Source organism: Carex rostrata, chromosome 17, assembly GCF_964058835.1.
Source record: "Carex rostrata chromosome 17, lpCarRost1.2, whole genome shotgun sequence".
NCBI lineage: Eukaryota > Viridiplantae > Streptophyta > Magnoliopsida > Poales > Cyperaceae > Carex > Carex rostrata.
The window spans coordinates 9,073,981-9,097,249 of NC_135934.1; the positions used below are offsets into that span (position 1 = coordinate 9,073,981).

Here is a 23,269-nt window from a genome sequence, read left to right on the forward strand (position 1 = left end):
ATTTTGAAAACATGCATGCAAAGATACAATTTCTTCCCATCCCCCAAGCTTAAATTAAGCATTGTCCCCAATGCGTAAAAATAAACAAAAGTAAATAAGAAGAAACATGGACTACTCTATTGGCGGAAGGTGGTGGTGGTGTGCCTTAATGCTTGCGTGGAGGATCGGGAGGGCGGCCTCCCCATTGCTCCGTTTTGTGTCGATTTCCTCGAGATTTGTCGGTTTCAGATGTTTCCACCGACTCCTTTTGCAGAAATTCTCTATTAACCTGTGAAATTTCTATCATGCAAACTGAATTTTTGTTAGGAGGTATCAATGGCTTATGAAAATAAAATGTTTATTTCTTCTTCCCAACGGAGAAAGAAAGCTCCCCCTCTTTGACTTTGATGTTTGCACCTGCCGTTGCTAAGAAAGCTCAACCTAAGAGAACGGCCGAATGATCATCCGTTTCAATGACAACAAAATCAGCAGGAATCTTAATCTTACCAATTTTGACAACCACATTTTTAAAGATACCAAGTGGAGATCGTGTCATCCCGTCAGTAAGAGTTAGTGTCATATTGGTTGGTTCTAAATTACCCAACTCAAGTTTGTCATAAACCGATTTAGGCATGAGATTGACACTTGCCCCTAAATCACACATTGCATTTTCAATCCTAGTTGTGTCTATAGAGCAAGGTATCGAGAAACTACCCGGATCTTTCATTTTAGGAGGTAAATCGGTAGAAAAGATTGCGCTACATTTTTCATCTAATATCACATGTTTACTTTCCTCCATTGTGCGCTTTTTGGTCAAAATTTCTTGTTGGTCCAGTTTATTCTTCACTAACATTTGAGGAAAGGGTACAAACCTGAGTGGAGGAATATACTTAGGAGTTTCAATAGATTTTACCTTGGCCGGGTTGGAGTTACCCGATTCTTGAGATAGATCCGATGCCGGTGTGTTTGCATTGAGACGAGCCGAAGGCGGTTGTGTCTCTAGCATCTTTGGTCCTTGATATTCCATGCCGCTCCTCAGGGTTATTGCATTCGCGTACTCCCTAAGGTTGATGTCCGACTTGCCCAGTAGTGTGCCTTGTTGTCGGAAGGATGAAGATGCTTGTTGTGCAACTTGGTTTTCAAGCATTTTACTTTGGGTTGCCAACATATCTACCTTTTTGGTCAATTCATCAAACTTTTGGTTTTGACTTGTCATGAAAGCTTCCATCATCAATTCAAGATTGGATTTTGGTTGTGCATTAGAACCATACCCTTGGTTACCATAACCTTGGTTTTGTCTATTAAAGTTTGAATTACCTTGGGTCGGTTGGTCATTTTGTCTCCACGAAAAGTTTGGGTGATTTCTCCAACCGGGGTTATAAGTGTTGGAGTAAGGATTGTTATTTGGTTTGAAATTACCTTGGTTAATTGCATTAACTTCCTCAAAACTACCCCAATTACTTATACCACAGTTAATTGCTAGATGATCGGTATTACCACAAATTGAACAAGGAAGAGGAGAAGAATTATTTACCGAATTTACGCTCATTTGATCAATTTTGCGATTCAAAGCGGCAATTTCTGCAGCCAAGTTTGGGTTCGAATTCACCTCTTTCAGTCCCCACTGCAAGATCATAGGTGTCTCCCTAGGGTTGTGCCATTGGCTTTGGTTGAGAGCCATGTCATCCACCAATTTGTATCCGTCCACAGCCCCTTTATTCATGAGACTACCTTCAGCGGCTGCGTCTAACATACCTTTGTCTTGTGGCATGAGGCTGTTGTAGAAGATTTGCAATAAATTCCACCCTTCGATACCATGATGTGGACAACACCTCTACAGTTCTTGAAATCTCTCCCACGCCTCGCTCATGGTTTCATCTCCTTTCTGTCGTAAATTGTGGATTTGATGGCGCAAGGAGTTTGTTTTGGATGGTGGAAAGAACTTGTTGAGGAAAGCATTCGCCACCTTAGGCCAAGTATTCATGTTCTCGGGCCGTTGTCCCCTTATCCAACCTTTAGCCTTATCTGCAAGAGAAAAAGTGAAAGCCATAACTTTAAGATCTTCTGGAGAAACAGTTTGTACCTTAATTGTACTGCAGATTTCTTCAAAATTGGCTAACTGTTGCGTGGCATCTTCGTGAGGCAGACCGTGGAACAGATTACGCTGTACCATGCTAACCCATGCAGGCGGAATTTGGTATTCTTCAGCATTGATAGTAGGTGTCGTATAGCCAAGGTGGATTTCCTCAGCCCTAGGTGCCGTAAAGTCTCTCAAAGGGCGGTTGGCATCGGCTGCTTCATTGTTTTCTCTTTCAACAGCGGCTGCCCGCAGACGTTGAAGTTCGTTAGCCATTCGATCCCGTTCCCTCTGAAGGTTTTCAAATCGAATATCTTCATTTCCGGTCGACATGTCTAACTGGCATGGATTTAAGTGCAAGAAAGGTCCCCTTGTTGGGTGTTTGTTCCTTCTTTCGTAGAAGAGATGGGTTGACCCTCGCCTAGAAAATCACTCAACCAAATCTGTGACGTTTGGGGTTGGAGGTTCCTCTGCAAGATTTCAACCTAAAAAAAATGAGAGAGAAAGAAAGCAAAAAGGAAATTAAACAATTACTAACTAAATTACTTAGGTCTGAAATAATATTCACCGTTGTCCCCGGCAACGGCGCCAAAAACTTGATGTAGATTATTACAATACAAGTAATAAATCCTAGTTGATACTCAATTCGGTTGCAAGTGTACAACCTTGTCAAGTAGTACTTAGGGATCATCTCCACAGGGACAAGTTGGAATATTAACTCTAACCTAACAATTTAATTTAGTAAAAGAAAGTAAAAAGGTTTTGTGTTTGTTCAAGTGGTTTGGTTTCGATTAAAATGAATTAAACTAAAGTCTTTAAAGTAAAATTAGGTTTTTAACAAGAATGAGAAATTAGGGTTTCTTAGGGTTCCTATCCACTAATGTCATGACTAATTGGTTTATTAAATTTGATCTTTTAATTATGAAGGCACAGTTGGATGTTGTAGGTACAAAGTGATATCTCTATATTAATACCATCTTTAAATTAGAATAAACATCACCTCTTGGTACTTGGCTACCCTAATCTAAAGTCATTAAGTTCTTACTGTCCCAATTGATCTAGAAAACTATCTTTCACCTCTCGGTACTTGGCACAATTTTCTAAACTATTGGGTGAAGCCCATATAAGACAAGCGTCACCTCTCGGTACTTAGCCTATCAAATACTCTATTCCTTATGGTCTGGACCTAATATTTAATTTCTCAATTGCAAATACCAAATCCTAGGGTTTCATGTGATTTCGATTAAGTCTTCACAATCAATTAAAATAAAGAATAGATCATAACAAAGAACAAAAATATATAAAATAAAACCAACTAAATCATAACAAAAGTTTCAAGTACATCCCTAATCAACCCTAGAAAAGCCCTTAGCCAGTCATGGCTAAGACACAAATCAAAAGAATAAAAGAGTTCCAAAGGAAAGAAAATAATAAAACCGATTGATCAATGATCTCTTCTCCCTTCTTCTCTCTTCTTGCTTTTCCTTGCTTTCCCTTGTTTAAAATTAGAAATTCTGCCTAAAAAACGTACTCAATCTGTTCTACAGGTTCCTATTTATAACCCCCCTCTAAAACCTAGACATAACCAACCAAAAATAGCAAATTCGGGCTCTGAACCGATGTAATTGCGGGCCGCAATGCATGGAGACAGTTAATCAGACTGCGCAGAAAAATCTGGATAGGTCATTGCGGGCCGCAATAAAGGTCCTGCGGGCCACAATAAAGGTGCAGAAATGAAAGCTCTGACTTGTTTGGTTGCGGGCCGCAATGGATGTTGGCAGTTGCTCCAATCTTCATGCTAACTCACCCGTTTTGCTTCGTTAAGCTCCAAGCACTTGATTACCTGTAAAACAAACATAACTAGGGCAGTAACTTGAACTTTTGGACATTTCTAACCTAATTAAACCTAATTTCAACAAAACTTGGCTTAATTTACATAACAAACCCTAGGTTTCAATAGATACGATTTCGGCTTATCAAAAACGTTACCAACGTTTTAGTTCAAAATGCTATTTAGGGTTTCAATTTTCTGACAGCTCAATAAAACGTTATCAACAATTGTAAAACATTATGCAACATTTGTTCCTGTAAAATCTTGATAAAAATAGGAATTTCTGAAGCTCAGATTTAATTAAAATGTTACAACTTTTGTCAAACATTACAATGCTGATTTAATTAGATCGTTGGAACGATTGACAAATGTTACCAACGTTTGTATTAAATTTGAATTGATACAGCTATACTTCAGCATTTCTGACATTCTTAAAACGTTATAATGTTTTATAAACGTTACCAACGTTTAAGGATCCTTCTGAGTTTAATCAAGTTGTTACTTCAGCGTTTCTGACAGGCTGAAAACGTTACAACGTTTTACAAACGTTACCAACGTTTGTTCCCAGTTTAAACAGCCTCAAACTTACTTTACCAAGTTTATGATTTTACAATTTGTATTCTTGATAAGTGTCTTCATGATTTCTTTAGTCCAAGTATTTCATATTGCAATTTCATTTGACTTGAACCTGCATATCTTTCAAAAATAGAAGAAATCATAAAATTCAATAATTTTATGTTTTTGCAAATTAGTCAAATAAACAAAAAATATTATTGCTATAACAACACTTGCAAGGGAGGGTCTTCTTGCCTAGAGTACATTCAGAAACTTCGATCAGTAGCCGGCAAACTCGCATTTATTGGAGAGCCGGTGTCTGACGACGATCTCTAGATGTACATCTTGCAAGGCTTGGGTCCCGAATTTGACTCTCTTGTGATTACTGTTCAAACTGCGCCACCTCGATCCATAGCTGATCTCATGGTTATTATCTACAATCAAGAGGCTCGCCTCCTTCTCTCTCAACAGATGGCCGACGGTTCTTCTCTACCCTCTTCTCAAAATTGGGTTACACTCTACACCTCCAGATCGGGTCTGAAACCAGCTAACATCAATCGATGTAATAAGCTAGGCAGCTGTTAGTTTGTAATAATCTAGAAGTCAATAATACGATAATTTATCATAAAGCTTTGTTCATGAATTGAATGTTTATTTATATATCATTTTGTTGCCTTGAGTATTATTGAATTTATGGATCATTTCGAGTTCATGACTGAAATTGTGAAACTCCATAATATAGATAATATATACTCTTAAAAAGTCACTGACCAAGGTAATTAGCAGGAACACTAATTACCGCGATAAGGTTAGTATGTGGATTAAAAGATGGTTAAGTTTTACAAACCACCTGACACGAGATGTCATTTTAATCACATAGATACATGTTCTAGGAACATGGTATTTGACAGACCCCAAATGAAACATTAAATAGAATTGTGTTCGTGTCATTAATGTTTTCATTCAGTGTTAAGTTCTAAAGTATGAGGTATTCATCTTTCCTACTAAGAAATGTATATGTGTGATTGTTATCAAATGATGTCGGTAAAATGCAGTTATAACGGTAGCTCTTCGGTATACATGGCTTAGCTGAGGTAGTGATGGTTTACCAAGAATACTATTTATCCCTCGTATCTCTATACAAGCTATAGCATCACTGGGCCCTTTGGTAGAGTTAGATTATCTGCTAGCGATATAATTACAAGAGTAATTATATTTGATAATCTGCTCAAGATCAAGAAAAGATTCAGTTAGCAAGGATGACACACATCTACCTTGAAACTAATCTGATAGCTATGAGACAGAAGAACAAACACAAGTAAATTGTTTACTGGATCGTGATATTGTACAGTACAGCATCATCTGTGTAATTGGATGGTCATGATGTGTTGCCAGATGCCGCTCATGATTATAGAAGTTAAAACAGTTTTAACTCTGTTTACCAACATAACACAGATCCTATTGGGTCACACCATATAGGAGTTAATCAGAGAATCTTATTGTGATTGATTATAAATTGGTTATGATCAATAGTAAGATGGTTATAATTAATTATATGTGTTATAATTAAATTATAAATGTTATGTAAAAATAACAAGCAAAAACATTGGTTAATTTATAAACGTGTGTGACACGTTGTATAAAAGTTAACCGGTTAATTTATAAATGTGCATGACATCTTGTATAAATTACCGAAACAACAACCGCAAGAAAAATATATATAATTGTTCAGAATAATTATACGAATATTATTTGTATTCGGGCCGAGGGCATTCGGGTCTTTTCAGATTCGTGCTTATCCGCATGACATGTCATCGATCCTATCCAGATGACATGTCATCGATCTTATCCACATGACATGTCATCCTTATCCATTCAATGGCATATCTTGTAAATAGGCCGAATTTGGAGGGCATTTTGGTCTTTTGGCAACCAACCCTAAACCCTATAAATAGGGGTGGAGGGGTAGAGAGAAATTTGCTAATTCACTCATACCGTTTCGTGTCGAAATGGATCGGTATTTTCTCTCTTTCTAGATTTCTCTCCCAAATAGTGTTTCAGTTGAGAAAAGAAAGTTATACGTAGTTGACGTATAATCTTGCGAGTTGTTGTGAGGTATATTTACGGGATCGATGAATAGTGTTTTACCGAATTTCGCGGTATGTCAGTTTTGCATATTGATGAAACTGAGCAACCGAAAATTCGTGTTTACGGGTTTTCATCTTTTTCCCCGTGAATAGTGTTTTTGCAGAATTCTGCGGTTTACGGTATTTCTGGCAGAAAAAATAAACTGCTCTCCGGTTAGTCCTGGTGGATAACCGATAGAGGTATCACACGTGTGATACTCCGAGTCGATTTCTTCCCTGGTGAGGCTCTACTCGCTCGGTCTGCATTCCAACTGTGATTTGGAAACAAGGTATAAATATGCTATATTAATCTATTTAATTGGTAAGTAGATTAAAGTTTTAGAAATCAATCATGGAGTAGATGTGTAAAAAGGATTAAATTGGGTTTTGATGTCAAAGGAATACTGAAGGTGGACCGCCTTGGAAAGTTTCCTGACATACCCCGTTTAATCCGGAGCTTAAGTTGGTTGTAGAAATTTTTGTTCTACGGTCATTCTGCAGCTTAAGCCTAAACGAGTTTTGGTTACAGCACCGTAAACCCCAACAGCAGCAGTGCTCCTTTTCTGGATTCTCTCAGCAACACCCTCCTCTTTCTCAAGGCCAACAACAGCCCAGGCCGAATGACCCAAGACCAAACATGCCTGTTCGCGTGAAAGCGCAACGCAAGTTTCGGTACGCTTGAGAGCGTACCTTTTAAAACCGCGGTTACACCTTCCGATTAGGGTTACAAGTGCACAACCCTATCGAGGAGTATAATCGGGTATCGATCAACAGGGACGGTTCCTTTATCTAGATATTTACTTATCTCGACTAAAGACTAGAAGTGAGAAAGAATGAGTTTTGGTATTTAATCTTCCTAAATAATCAACTCAAGCAATCAAGCAATGCAATAGAATAGTAAATGTGCAGGGAAAAGTATAAACTGTGTTTTGATTTGGGATAAAAGATGTTTCAAGGGTTTCAGACTTCATCTCTGATTTGCCTCTAGTGGTACGGGTCTTACCAAGTTGGTACGGCTAGGCCGCACCAACCTGGTCCGACCAAGCCGAGTGGGGCTTGGTACGGGTAGGCCGCACCACTCTTGTAAGACCCGTACCGATGTACCAGTACAGAGCTTACAAGTTCGAGTTGATGCATTTCTTGCTGGTACCTCGTATTAAACTCTTCAAAAAGGTTCAATTGACCATACCTAAGGTTCCTAAACCTCAACTCTCGTTTGTTGGTTCAAGATCTAGGTTTTGGAGTCAATTCTTCACCTTCTAGGGTTTCTAAACCTCAACTCTCGTGTTTTGGTCCAGATCCTCTAGTTGATTGATTGGAGATCTAAGGTATCCTCTAATCTGTCAATTAGGGGAGAATTCAACCTTTCGGCTTCAATTCGAACAAGTCTACCTAAAGGGATTGGTTTGGTTGAGAGAAAGCAATGGTCACATGACCTTGTTAGGGTTGATCTACCACTATAGGCACACCATATGCAATCACAGAAAGACAAATCAATCAAGACAAGCAAATACACAATCAATTCAATCAAAAGAGTTCATACAAGATCCAAATCAAGAAAAGCAACACAAATCAAGAAAATCCATCTACAAACCCTAGAAACAATGATCAACTACTCACAAGTCATAGATCTGTCCAGAAATACAAATAAAGAGATAAAGAGAGGCATGATAGAACTAGATCGAAGATCGGGAGTTGAGAAGAGGTTGATCCGTCGATTCTCGCCTCTTCCTCTTCCTTCTTCTTCTCTCCTTGCTCCTTTGCTCTCTTTCTCTCTTTTTCTGAGCTCTCAATCTGGAATGGAATGGAATCCTCGAAAATGGAGAGATCCCTCGCTTTAAATAGCCTCTGCCTAGATTTGAATTCTGTCATGCGGCATCTATGTACGGCCCGTACCAAGGTGGTACGGCCAGGCCGTACAAGATGGGAAAGAGGCTGGATCGGCCAAGTCTGGTAAGGGCCGTACCAAGTCTGGTAAGGGCCGTACCAAATCTGGTAAGGGCCGTACCAAATCTGGTAAGGGCTATACCAAGCCTGGTAAGGGTAGGCCGTACCAAGTCTGGTAAGGGCCGTACCAAGCCTGGTAAGGGCCGTACCAAGCCTGGTAAGGGTCGTACCAGGGAGTCCAAAAATGCCGTTTCTTCGTGTATTTTGCTCCAATCCTGTAGAAAACAAACAAACTCTCAGCAGTACCAAATTCTAAGGATATATCAATGAAATGCACATGATTTTGACAATTTAGAACGTGAATTTGGTACGAAATCAAGTCAAATATAGGCTAAATATGCGAGGTATCAATGCCTAACCCTGATAAAGATGTCACCTGCCAAATTTGTTACAAGAAAGGCCACCAGGCTCGTATCTACTGGTATAGGTCTGATCTGGTTAACTATCCATAATAGGTCAATTCTTCTTTCCAAGCGCATATAGCTCAGTCTGCACTATACCAAGCTAATAGTGCTCACGCTGGCGCCTCTTCTTCTGGTTCAGAGTGGTATCTCGACTCGGGGGCGTCGCACCACGTCACCAATGATTTGAATAACCTCACCTCCTTTTGCCATATGAAGGCCTTGACAAACTTCAAATAGGTAATGGTGCGGGTATGGTAATTTCTCATGTTGGTTCCTCTACTTTACAATTTTCAGGTTATACAATCTTTTTGCATAATGTGCTATTTGTTCCCTCATTTACCAAAAACCTTGTGAGTTTATCTAAGCTCTGATACCACATATATATATAGAGTGTGACTAATATGCATTCGGTAGCACTTCGGTCGAAGTGCTACTGATTTATTTTCTGATTTTTAAAGTCCAAATGATCGATCCAAACCATTAGATGTCATCTCAATATTAAAATATGCTTGGAGACCAAATTTTACATTTTTTGGAATTTTTTTACTATTTATTAAGCCACTTTGAAAATCGCTGATCCAACGGTAGCTTCTGATTTTTACTGTTTGGTAAGCCACTGTTGGATCAGCGATTTTCAAAGTGGCTTAATAAATAGTAAAAAAATTCCAAAAAATATAAAATTTGGTCTCCAAGCACATTTTAATATGGAGATGACATCTAACTGTTTGGATCGATAATTTGGACTTTAAAAATCAGAAAATGAATCAGTAGCACTTCGGCCGAAGTGCTACTGAATGGATATTAGTCACACTCTATATATATATATATATAGAGTCTGGCTAAATTGCTGCTGGTAGCAATTCTGCCCAAGTGCTGCCGGGGCTATATTTAGCCGCGTGATGTCCAAACAACAAATCCAAACCGTTAGATGTTTAATCTATATTATAATCTACTTGGAGACCAAATTTTACATTTTTTGGAATTTTTTTACTATTTATTAAGCTGGTTTGAAAACCGCTATTTTCAATGCTGCAGAAATTTACTGAAAACAGCGGTTTTCAAACCAGCTTAATAAATAGTAAAAAAATTCCAAAAAATGTAAAATTTGGTCTCCAAGTAGATTATAATATAGATTAAACATCTAACGTTTTGGATTTGTTCTTTGGACATCACACGGCTAAATATAGCCCCGGTAGCACTTGGGCATAACTGTTGTCAGCAGCAATTTAGCCGGACTCTATATATAGGAATATGCTAGCATGTTATGCATAGCATAGAGCCCCTCCATGCAATGCCTTGGATTTTGACTTTTCAAAATCCTAACGGTCGATCCAAACCGTTCATCTTGTTCTCCATATTAATATGTGTTTGGGGACCAAATTTTACATTTTTTGGAATTTTTTTACTATTTCTTTAGATTTATTGAAAATCGCTGTTTTTTTATGGTCCAGATTTGCTGAAAACAGCGATTTTCAATAAATCTAAAGAAATAGTAAAAAAATTCAAAAAAATGTAAAATTTGGTCCCGAAACACATATTAATATGGAGAACAAGATAAATGATTTGGATCGACCGTTAGGATATTGAAAAGTCAAAATCCAAGGCGTTGCATGGAGGGTCTCTATGATATGCATAGCATGCTAGCATATTCCTATATATAATTTTACATTTTTTGGAATTTTTTTACTATTTCTTTAGATTTATTGAAAATCGCTGTTTTCAGCAAATCTGGACCATAAAAAAATAACGATTTTCAATAAATCTAAAGAAATAGTAAAACATTTCCAAAAAATGTAAAATTTGGTCTCCAAATACATATTAATATGGAGAACAAGATGAACGGTTCGGATTGACCGTTAGAATTTTGTAAAGTCAAAATCCAAGGCGTTGCATGGAGGGGCTCTATGCTATGCATAGCATGCTTGCATAGCATGCTTGCATATTCATATATATATATATATATATATATATATATATATATATATATATATATATATATATAGGTGGGCTACGTGAGTTGCGAAGTAAAACGCATTTCTACTTCACGCCGTATTTTTATTTTGAAAGTCCAAACGACCGATCCGAACTGTTAGATGTTTAATCCATATTGAAACATGCTTGGAGACCAAATTTTACATTTTTTGGAATTTTTTTACTATTTATTAAGCATTTTTGAAAATTGTTGTTTTGCTGTGAACAGTAAAAAACAGTAAAATTTTCTGGACCATCAGATCAGCGACTTTCAAAATTGCTTAATAAATAGTAAAAAAATTCCAAAAAATGTAAAATTTGGTCTCCAAGCACATTTCAATATGGAGAACAAGATGAACGGTTCGGATCGACGTTTTGAACTTATATATATATATATAGAGAGAGAGAGAGAGAGCGATAGAGAGGATTGGAGTCGGCTATGCACATTTTCTACCCAGGGCCGGTCCTAAAGTTTTTGGGGCCAGGGGCGGGAGAAAATTTTGGACCCTTTATATATACAATTTTTTTTATGAAACCATATGTCTATTAAGTTATTTTTGTATTTTTAAAATCCAAATAGTCGATCCGAACCGTTCAATATGATATTCATATTAGAACGTGATTGGAGACCAAATTTTATAAATTTTTTGGATTTTTTTACTATTTTTTAAGATAGGTAGAAAATCCATTGATTCAGAAGATTCTGAACCATAAAAACAATTATTTTCTACCTACCTTAAAAATAGTAAAAAAAAATGTAAAATTTGGTCTCCGAGCACGTTTTAATATGGATATCATGTTGAACGGTTTGAATCGACTATTTAGACTTTTAAAATGCAAAAACGACTTAGAAGCATATGGTGTTAAAGTATTTATGGAAGCGATTAGCCGGTCTAATTTTTATAAAAAAAATCATACTTATTTATAGAAAAATTTGAGCCATTTATACATACAAACTTTGGGCCTTAATATTTTATTTATTTTTAATATATACAATTTTTTTTTATATATACACAAACATTTTTATTTTTTGAGGCCCCTTGAATCTTGGGGCCCGGGGCGGTCGCCCTGGCTGCCCAGCACCAGGGCCGGCCATGTTTCTACCTATGCCCTTATGCAGTCCATGTATGGTTCCTTCTGAGTAAAAGGATAAGCTTCAACATTAGAATTCTAGGGTTGGACCTGGAAACTACGTGGATCCAAACACTGAGCTCACTCAGGCGTCGGGGGAGAGTTTGAAAGAAACAGGGAGCACCACTGTTACTCTGTACACTCTGGATGGTTTGGAAAACTCATAACGCAAGAATTTTTTTCTAATGAAAGGGTGCCACCGCAGGTACTACTAGATCGGATTTAGCAAGAGTGGCAGTTGTGGGTAAAACATTGCTGATGGCTCTGTTTGAAGGGATGTGATGACTATGATGTGGTACTATAGAATTTTATTTAATTCAAGTTTAAGTGTTCAACTAGTGCAGCAGGATGAATAATTCAATGATGTAATAGGTGATAGCATAATGTGTGAGAGGCTGCATTAGGAGTATGTTGTAATTGATGTAACAGACGTTATTTCATTTGATAAATACAAACACTTGACAACCGCTGTCAAGATTTAAAAAAAAAAAAAGAGATAGAGAGGATTGGAAGAACAGATCTTTATTTCATTCTCAATTCTATAAGTACAAATGATGAAATACAATCACTATTTAAAGGCAACAACTTAGTCTCTCTAATCACTAGCTAATTGACTAACTAATTCTGTTATTGTCTTGATCCCTAATTACATTGATGCCATCAGCACTTCATCAATCTAATAACAGCTTAATAGCTTAGTTGCTTCCATAGCACAGATGCATATATGCTATGCGATTCTAGTTGTTCCATAGCACAGATACATCTGTGCTATGCGATTCTAGTGCTCCTGTGCTATGCGCCTCCTGTAGTCTTATTAAAACTTGTGTTAAGTTCTCCATTTTGACTCATTGCATTCCGAATACAATGGATTTATCTTACAAGTCTCGTAGGGGCTTAATTCACGCTAAAGAGTTCATATTCGATTGTCGTAATGTGGAGATAAAAGTTAAGGATTAATTATGAGATATAGGTGTTTTAAGGAGATAAAAGTTAAGGATTAATTATGAGATTAGGTGTTTTAAGGTTCGAACATAGAATTAAAATTCAGACAAAATGAGACTAAAGGAGTTCTTAATAATCACTAAAGAGCCTATGTTCAGACGAATTAAACGACTAATGAAGCTAAAAGAAATGAAAACAAAGCTTAAGAAGGTTTAATCTTGTGTCGTCGAATGGCCTATAGATCTTTACTCGAAGCTTAATTTTCTAGGACTTGCCACTAAAAATGTAGATTATTTGATGAATATTACTTGAAGCAATCGTGCCTAAATCTGATCGCACATGCACTGTTCTGCAGCTGATATAACTAAATAGGATGACCATATTACAAACCCAACAATAGGATAAACAAATTTGAACTGTACACAAATGAATGTTTCACAAAACAAACAAAACAGACAGATTCAATAAGCACATTTATACAGCAGCCTGCCTTAGAGAGTAGAGCTGGCCTAGCCTACCATTGAGCACCTCTATGTATGACCTAATACGGTATCTGTCTGTCTGTGTGAGAGAGAATGGAGGGTTCAGATCCAGCATTGGAGCCTCCACCAGCAGAAAAAGAAGCAGGGACACTGCTCTGCAGTATCTCGATACTGCTCTCTCTGTGTTTCCCATCATCTCATCTACCTATACTTCCAAAAATCAATCAAACAAACATTTCAATTGTTATATCCACCAAAATAAAAAAAATAAAAAATATTTATAGCTGCCAGGGTCTTAATTAAAAAAACATTTGGAATTATTTAAAGGATCACATCTACATATTTGGCCCTACCATTTAATGCCAAGCAAATTAATACCAAATTAATGATCTGTCCAATGTATAATCCCCCATAACCACACAACTGGCAGTATATAAAAAAGTTGCTTGTGAAAAAATAAATGGAAGACTTTAAAGCTATACGAGATATCTAAAGAGAGCTAAAAGAGCACTAAAAAGACGAGGTGTGCAAAGTAACTCACCCCACCATCTCTGCCAGATGTCAGAGCTGACTGAAATATTATCTCAATTGCATCCGGCATTTCTGTTGCATCTGTTCATATTTCATTAAGAAGATTAAAACAATGAGGTCAATTAATTTTTATCGGAAGGACCACATAATATCAGGGTAAAGTAATTAAAACAATACAGGAAAAAGGAGGCAATTACCAGAGATATAGCCTATGCAGGAAGCGAGCTCTTCAGCATGTGTAACTTCAACAAGGAAGTCTTTCTCAATGTGGGTGCCAATAGCATCCGCGAGCTCAGAGTCGGTGAGGGACACAGACGAGGAATTATTGTAGCTCCCTGGCCTTGATCTCATCCTTCTGTCTCTATCACGAGATGGGCTTCCTTCTATCACAGCTGATGCAGCTGACACTCTGTGACAAATCTGCATTGCCTGCTTCCATATCGCCAGCACAACCAGCTGGAGTGATAACGCCCTCAATTGGTTCTGCACCAATTCAAACCATAAGTTACCATTTTACTATTTACTCTGTGTGTATGTGTGTTTGTGTTTGTGTGTGTGTGTGTGTGAGAGAGAGAGAGAGAGAGAGAGAGAGAGAGAAAGAGCATAGAAGCTGACCTCCTGCTTGACCAAGTCAGAGATAGTAGAAGCACACTGCTGAAGGGACTTGATGCGGGTCATGTTGTCTGACGATGGTCTGTCAATGGCCTCCCCCATTTCGACCGACCCCGCCGAGCCAGGAGAGATAGGGCTCTCCATCCTCCTGAACGACCTCTGGAGTGGTGGAATTGGCATGGGAGCAGTTCCTCGGTTCATTGCTTGAGAGGCAACAGGAGACCCCTCAGATTTCGAAGGGGAATTGCTGCTTGCATGAAAGCCTGCATTTGTTGCAGAAGTAGATGGTGATTCCATGTGGGGTCCAGGAACGACCACATAGTCTTTTAGGAACTCCATTGAGTCTGTCACACCAGCAGTCTCTGCATCTGAAGAAACAAGCAAGAAATGGAGTTCAGAATTGAGGTACCACCCCAGCATACCTTTCTTCGATTCAAATGTTTTAGTTATGGTCTTTACTGAATACCGGCATTTACCATTACACAGCTTTCGCTCTTGCAGTTAATCATATTAATCTTTTCCAGTTCTTCAACATTCATTTATATTTACTTGAGGTTCTCTATTCTGACATTCAGATAGCAACTTTCTACAGATTTCAAAACTTCAGGATGTAGATCTGACTCTTTTTTTTTAACAAAAGAAAGAGAGCAAAAGATGAAACATGTACCATCAGGAGAAGGGGCAGCAGGAAGGGCCTGTGCTACAGAAAACTTGCTGGCTGTGTTAATTGGAGTTGAACCTGTATCGTCACGCCTTTGCTGAATGAGCACACCTTCCATTCTATTGTTATTATTATTCTCAAATCCATATCTCGTCAGAAACCCAGTATGTCTGGAAGGACTATTCTCAGGAGATTTGCCAAATTTGCTCTGGGGGAACCTATTTGATGGGCTAGGTTTTGGTCCAGGGTTGACAAATGGGCTTCCATCCTGGCATGCAGGTTCTGCATCTAGAGTGAAAGGCATGGTGTCATCATGAGAGCTCTGACCTGGTGGCCTAGTTATGGTCTTTACTGAATACCGGCATTTACCATTACACAGCTTTCACTCTTGCAGTTAATCATATTAATCTTTTCCAGTTCTTCAACATTCATTTATATTTACTTGAGGTTCTCTATTCTGACATTCAGATAGCAACTTTCTACAGATTTCAAAACTTCAGGATGTAGATCTGACTCTTTTTTTTAAACAAAAGAATGAGAGCAAAAGATGAAACATGTACCATCAGGAGAAGGGGCAGCAGGAAGGGCCTGTGCTACAGAAAACTTGCTGGCTGTGTTAATTGGAGTTGAACCTGTATCGTCACGCCTTTGCTGAATGAGCACACCTTCCATTCTATTGTTATTATTATTCTCAAATCCATATCTCGTCAGAAACCCAGTATGTCTGGAAGGACTATTCTCAGGAGATTTTCCAAATTTGCTCTGGGGGAACCTATTTGATGGGCTAGGTTTTGGTCCAGGGTTGACAAATGGGCTTCCATCCTGGCATGCAGGTTCTGCATCTAGAGTGAAAGGCATGGTGTCATCATGAGAGCTCTGACCTGGTGGCCTAGTGGGGATTGACTTCATCTGTGCAATTTCCATTGCATCTGATGGTGTCCTGCTGTTTTGGCACAAAATTGTTAGGGTTTCTAATTTTGTTAATCACCAAGCAAATTAAAAGCAAGATCTGGATATATTTACCTAAAGCTTCCATCAGATGAGGGTTCAACCAAGAATTGGTGGTTCAGGAACTCTTCCACAGTGAGCCGTTCCACTGGATAAATCACATATTTTCATATTTTCGGGTTAGTACCAATATACTAATGAATACTTAAATAATATGTAAAGGATATTATTTGCTATGAGGATGCTTTTTATTACCCCCACCCCCAACTCCAAACTCCCAAACCCCTTTTTTCCTTGAAAGAATATAGTATAAAGATACCAACCAGGATTACGCCGGAGCAACTTCCTGCAGAGGTCAATACAGTCAGCGCTTAAACTGACGTCAGGTGGGAATCTAAGTTCGCTACACTTCAGTATGTTTTGCAAAAGCTAATAAATAGAAAATCCAACAAAAAAATAAAACATTAGGTAGCTCGCCCCTTGAACTATTATCAAAGTAGAAATTTTAATTTTTAACATGTGAGAGAAAAATGAAGACCTGGATTTGATTGGCACCATTGTAGGGGGTACGACCAGTTACCAGTTGATATAGAATGACACCAAGACTCCACAGATCTGCCTGTTCTGTCATGGTAGTTTGCCAGAGAGTCCAGAGTAAATGAGTGATCCATGCTGGGTATTAAGTATCACTACAATGGAAGACATTTAAAAAAAAGGACAATTTCATCACCTTTGCGTCATACTTTTGAACCTGCATGACTTCTGGAGCCATGTAAAGTGGGGAGCCGCATAACGTTTCGGCCATACTATAAGGGTTCAAGGACCTGTTTCAGAGCATCACACAGCTTAGCAACAGAAATATTTTAGAGCCTGAACACAGTTAAGGGGAGATAGAGAGAGAAAACTCACTTTGCAAAGCCAAAGTCTGCAATTTTCAATACTGCACTCTCATCATTTGTTGACAGTAAAATATTCTGTTCATCCATATTACAGTATAAGGCTTCAGCAGCGATACCAAAGGAAACAAAACAAGTAATTTGCATGTGAATCCTCCTCCCATCAGAGGATGACAGTATTTAAACCTCAAAATAGAAGATAGCATAACAGACCTGGGGCTTGAGGTCCCTGTGGACCACATTGTTATCCCGCAGCACTTGCAATCCAGAAGCTGTTAAAAAAAATGAAAAAAAAAAAAAAAAGTATATATCTATATATATACAAGGAGAAGAGAAGCCAAGAAAGACAACTAATAAGAAGGTACCTAATTGGCGCATGAAGTGTTTGGCAGTGGCTTCGGGCACTCTTCCGTGGCGATGTATGTAAGCGGACAAGTCACCCCCGGGACAGTATTCCAGTATCAGATATATCTTCCCAGCATCCTGAATTACATAACATGTGAAATCAAATCAAAGAGGAGATGCAAGTGGAAATCGAGGCAGGTAATAAATAAGATATTACCTGCATGAAATCTAAGTAGGAGATGATGTTTGGGTGGTTGATGTGGCTGAGAATTGAGACCTCGGAGAGTAAGCTGTCGCGCAGCTTCTTGTTTAGCCTCTCCAGTGACATCTCCTTCACCGCCACCTCTCCTCGCCGGCGATGACTCCCCAACCACACCACCGAGAAGGCCCCCGACCCGATCTGCTTCCCTATGAGGTACTCCCCCACCACTCTCCCCCCGCCCCCGGCCTCCATCCCTCGCTCCCTTTCCCACCACTCTCTTCACCGAACAATCAAAACCTAATCCTCTCGATTTCTCGCTCCAGTCGCCGGAGATTGCCCACTTGTGACGACTCGGTTTCTTCTCGATCGCAATTCACCACGCACGAGGGACCTGATGCCTGATGCTCCCTCTTTCGATTACTTCTCTTTCTTTCTTTTAGATGAGATCAGATGAGATGAGATGAGACTTGTTTCTTTTAACTACACGGCATCTGCGCACACACATCGCTTCTGAGTTTTTAACTTGTTAGACCGACGCATTAAAAAGACACCGAAAGATTCTTTGAATTGCAATGGAGAATTTATAATGATTTTCCATAAAATATATAATAAATAGATTGCTTCCTAAAATAGGTCGACGCAGCTTTTTTTTAAACGAAGACGCGACTTGACAATGGTTGTTCTAAAAATCTTTATAATAACTTTAGAAAAAAAATGAAAAATAAAGAGTAAATTTACATATATATTATTATAAATATAGATAATTTAAAAATCAAAATCTATCATTTTAAGTATTATTTGACGAAATTTCAAATTAGTTAAATTAACTTTAAATTATTCATTGTCAATATTATCAAAATAAGAGTTATTAATTAATCCTCCCTCTTTTTTAAAAGTATATATTAAGTACGACATTGACAATTCTGACATGATGGTGATGATAATATGAAGGTATAATTATTTACCTTAATTTTCTTGCCCGGGTTCAAATGATAACAGAACTAGATCGGCAAACTCAAAAACAAAGACTAATTTGATTTATATGAGCGGTCTAACCTAAAGAAAGGAGAGTTTCCCCACAGCATGAGCAGTACAACTGTAAAAGGTAGAATTAGGATTACTTTAAAGTTTAGGCCTGATTGTGGCCTAAATGGTGAAATAAGAAGTTTAGACCTCGTTATTCCATCAAACGTGTCTTAATTGAGCCGGACTAAGATGACATAAGCTAATTTTTAGGCCGGCCTAAATTAAACCACCTCTCATGATGGTTTAATTTTTATTCCACCTCGTGGTCTAACTTGAATGATTATAATAATATTTTATTTGTATATAATTATATAATTAATATCTTATATTGTTAATATATTAAATAATTATTATAATAATATTATATAATTAATATCCTTTTATTAATAATTATTATTAATAAATAATTAGGATTTGGCTAATATGCTATGGGTAGCTAAGAGGCCTCCCGTGCTACGGCTCAATATTCGACTTTTCAAAATCCTAACAGTCGATCCGAACCGTTCATCTTATTCTCCATATTAATATGTGTTTGGAGACCAAATTTTACATTTTTTGGAAAAATTTTACTATTTTTTTAGATTTATTGAATATCGCTGTTTTTTATGGTCCAGATTTGTCTGAAAAACAGTGATTTTCAATAAATCTAAAAAAATAGTAAAGAATTTTCAAAAAATGTAAAATTTGGTCTCCAAGCACATATTAATATGGAGAACAAGATGAACGGTTCGGATCGACCGTTAGAATTTTGAAAAGTCGAATATTGAGCCGTAGCACGGGAGGCCTCTTAGCTACCCATAGCACCGTAGCCAAGTCCAAATAATTATATAATTATTATGTTATATTGTTAATATATTAAATAATTTTTATATAATATTATAATATATTATAGTTATTATTAATATATTAATATTATGTAATTAGTATCTTATTAACGATATATAACTATAAAATTAATTGAGGAGGGTTCCAATGCCTCATTTTTTTCATACCTCATCATACCTCATATTTTATATTTTCGTTTTCAAAGTCCAAATTGTCGATCCGAACAGTTCAAAAAAATATTTATACTAAAATATACATGGAGACAAAATTTTATATTTTTTGGAATTTTTTTGTTATTTTTTAAGATAGGTACAAAATCACTGTTTTTGAACCGTTCAAAAAACAGTGATTTTCTACCCATCTTAAAAAATAGCAAAAAAATTCCAAAAAATATAAAATTTCATCCCTGATCATATTTTAGTATGGATATCATGTTCAACAGTTCGGATCGACAATTTAGACTTTGAATATGAAGAAAATGAAGATATAAAATATGAGGTATGATGAGGTATAAAAAAATGAGGCATTGGAACCCTCCTCAAATTAATATGTTATATTGTTAATATATTAAATAATTATTATAATAATATTATAATATTTTATAGTTATTATTAATATATTAATATTATATAATTAGTATCTTATTATTAATAATTATTATGAATATATAATTATATAATTAATATTCTATATTGTTAACATATTAAATAATTATTATAATAATATTATAATATATTAATATTATATAATTAATATTTTCTTATTCATAATTATTATTAATATGTAATTATATAATTAATATGTTATATTGTTAATATATTAAATAATTATTATAATAATATTACAATATATTATAGTTGCTATTAATATATTAATATTATATAATTAGTATCTTATTATTAATAATTATTATTAATTTATAGTTTTGTAATTAATAATTAATATTGTTAATATAGTAAATTATTATTATAATAATATTATAATATATTATAGTTGTTATTGATATGTTAATATTATATAATTAGTATCTTATTATTAATATATAATTATATAATTAATATTTTATATTGTTAATATATTAAATAATTATTTTAATAAGATTATATAATTAGTATCTTTGTAGTAATTATTATTAATTTAGAATTATATAATTAGTATTTTATTATTAATATATTAAATAAATTTTAGAATAATATATAATATATTACAATTATTATTAATATATTAATATTATATAATTATTATCTTATTATAAATAATTAATCAATTTAAGCTTTCAAAACTTTAGTCCTCCACCAACTATAACCAAACAAGGAATAGTTTAAGCTATGATTTAACTTGAGGCATTAACCAAACATGAATAATTTAAATCGGCCTAAGTTGGAATAACCAATTTAGGCCTCCTTAGCTTTAGGCCACAATCAAACACAGAGAATTTTTTTTTATGCCAATTCAAAACATGAAAATTATGAAATTGTCATCCTAAAATATGAAATTAGTTCTTTGGCACTCTAAAATCATAAAATTTATATAATTGCCCCAATTATACATTTAATATATATTTGATTAAAATTATTTAAAAAAATATTATATAAAAAATGTATTTTAATATTTTCAATTTTACCCTTCAATTTAACAGATAAAATTAAGAACTTGATCTCTCCAGTACCCTTCCCTTCGTCCTCTTCGCCTCTCTTTCACCCCCTCCTCCTGTCTGTATGGGCAGCCGAGCAAGCGTTGCCCCTCTCCGCCATTTTCTTCGCTCCCTCTCTCTACCGAGCACTGTGCCCAAAATCCTCCCTCTGTCTCTTAGCCCGAGCACTGAGCACAAACCTACCCCGCTGTCTCACTTTCTGAGCCCAAGCACCACTAACGCCACTGATGACTCAGATATCGCATCCCGATGTAAAACCCTAGGAGAAGGATTTTATGGCTCAAACGGTCGTTGATTTGCTAACCGATGAGCTCACGAGATTGCTCAAGTTGAAATTAAGGGATTTCTAGAAATGAGGTATTGCTTGTGTTTATTAATTGGTAAATGTTTTCTTTTGTACCTCAAATGTAAGGAGGCTGAAGTAATTGGGTAATCTGATGAAACGTAATGGCACATAGGTACTTGTGGATTATAAATGGGATGATCAAGGGTTCATTAGTCTGATTAGCTCTTAGTGCTTAGTGCTTAGTGCTTAGTGGGTAATTTTGCTTTGATAATTTTTGAAGCAATGAACTAGAAGAAATAAATGACCATGCAAAGTTAGATATTTTAATTTCTAATTTTTTTTATATAAGCTTATGACTTAAACATTGAGAATAAATAAGATCTTGTGAAGTATTATTCTCCTGCCCACATTGATTATTTTCTGATTTTTCAATCCAATGGCAAGGAATTCATCATTGCATGCATTTCTGATTTTATGTCTTTCTCATGACATAATCTTTGTTTGTCTTGCTAGATTTGTTTGGAGATTTTCTATGAACCAAGCACTACCTCTTGTGGACACAGGTAATCCAAAACTCAGAATTATTATCATTTATTAATTCTTCATTTATGAAATTAACAATGAATTGTTGTTTACAACAATCTACTAATCAGTCATATGCACATTAAAAATTCACTAGTCCAAAAATATATAATAATTTTTCTTTTTTATATAATAATTCATTTCTGAAGTTACCAATGAAATTTTGCTCCTAACTAATTACTAATTAGCCAGAAACTTTTGTAAATCAATAAAATTTGAGATGTGGGAAAAAGATTATGGGACATTTATTCATTGAAGAAAGTAATTTGGAAGGGTGAACATATAATAAAGCCTTATTCACTTTTTATATCTTATTTGACAGCTTTTGCATCAAATGCATCAAGAACTCCACTGCTATGTGTGGAAGGTGCTGCCCCAAATGCAGAGAACTAATAAGGTAAAACCAATTATTACCATATCACGCAGTACCAGTAACTGTACCTGTACCTGTACTGAGTGGCTAAACAGAGTTTGTTATTAATTTTACTAATTTTTTTTCTTTAGTTGACAATTGAGGAAAACAACTATGATGTATAACTATACTTGCCCCAAATAGGCAGCGTTAGCACCAAAAGTTTTACTGAGGAAAACAACAATGCTGAAAACAAGAGAGTTGACAAATGGTATTCATTTAGAAGTCCGCAGTAAATGTTGGTACACTACCGACACCACAATATATTTAAGTTCAATATTATTGTTGGAAAAGTGATGTCTGGGTTTAGCCTTCTTAAACAACGAGTAAATAATAAAGAGGAGGGGGCTCAAATGCCTCTAATTTTTACGTCTCTTATTCCCATTAAATGGTAAAATAGATTCAACATCGAACACAAGAAGTCCCTAAAAGCAACAATATAGTCTCAAGTTATGTTCTTTTTCTTTTGTTTTATTTAACTTAGTTTTTAAAATTAGTCCAAATTGTTGACTTTATAATTATGTTTTGAATTACCAGGTAGATGCAGCAAGAAAGATTATAGGCCTTGATTCTGACAGGAAAAAAAAAAGATAACAGGCTGGAAAAAACTATCATTGCTATTTTGATTTTTTTTTTTTAGTTTAGATTACACAAGGAATGCTGTAAAAGGTTAAAGATGAAAAAAAGAAGTTATATTTTTTTCGGTTACATTTCTAAAGTATTCATCTTGTACATCCATTAATGACACATGTATTAGTTGTTATTTAGTTTTGTAATTGATCTTCATTTATTACTGTGCGTTGGATGTGAAATATAAACTAGACATATTAGCATGTTTTACAAA

At 35.9% G+C, this 23,269-nt stretch overlaps 2 protein-coding genes, 1 long non-coding RNA gene and 1 other non-coding gene across 7 annotated transcripts; 2 read left to right on the top strand and 2 right to left on the bottom strand.

Annotated features, from left to right (window-relative positions):
• Window positions 1–415: 415 nt before the first annotated feature.
• Window positions 416–2,389, bottom strand: LOC144568098 (uncharacterized). The gene is made up of 3 exons (XM_078318328.1): window positions 2,100–2,389; window positions 1,399–1,754; window positions 416–1,110 (listed from the first exon to the last, which is right to left on the bottom strand). Exons 1-3 carry the CDS (start codon window positions 2,387–2,389, stop codon window positions 416–418), a joined length of 1,341 nt encoding a protein of 446 aa, XP_078174454.1.
• On the top strand, window positions 1,791–1,901 carry LOC144569021 (small nucleolar RNA R71). The gene has a single exon (XR_013515933.1). It is a non-coding gene; the product is annotated as a small nucleolar RNA R71 (small nucleolar RNA).
• A 10,849-nt stretch (window positions 2,390–13,238) lies between the features above and the next one.
• On the bottom strand, window positions 13,239–18,153 carry LOC144568133 (Protein kinase superfamily protein). 4 transcript variants are annotated; one of them, XM_078318374.1, is made up of 14 exons: window positions 17,656–18,152; window positions 17,459–17,576; window positions 17,307–17,365; window positions 17,107–17,171; window positions 16,928–17,021; window positions 16,736–16,816; window positions 16,521–16,626; window positions 16,273–16,345; window positions 15,810–16,189; window positions 15,256–15,537; window positions 14,592–14,956; window positions 14,174–14,459; window positions 13,987–14,057; window positions 13,239–13,650 (listed from the first exon to the last, which is right to left on the bottom strand). In XM_078318374.1, the coding sequence occupies exons 1-14, from the start codon at window positions 17,890–17,892 to the stop codon at window positions 13,438–13,440; spliced, it is 2,430 nt and encodes an 809-aa protein (XP_078174500.1). In that variant the 5' UTR covers window positions 17,893–18,152; the 3' UTR covers window positions 13,239–13,437. The 4 variants fall into 4 exon arrangements, with proteins under 4 accessions (XP_078174500.1, XP_078174499.1, XP_078174501.1 ...); XM_078318373.1 differs by having other exon boundaries at window positions 15,810–16,192; XM_078318375.1 differs by lacking the exon at window positions 15,256–15,537 and having other exon boundaries at window positions 15,810–16,192; window positions 17,656–18,153.
• Window positions 18,154–21,197: 3,044 nt separating this feature from the next.
• On the top strand, window positions 21,198–23,269 carry LOC144568728 (uncharacterized). The gene is made up of 4 exons (XR_013515717.1): window positions 21,198–21,502; window positions 21,945–21,994; window positions 22,336–22,410; window positions 22,963–23,269. It is a non-coding gene; the product is annotated as an uncharacterized LOC144568728 (long non-coding RNA).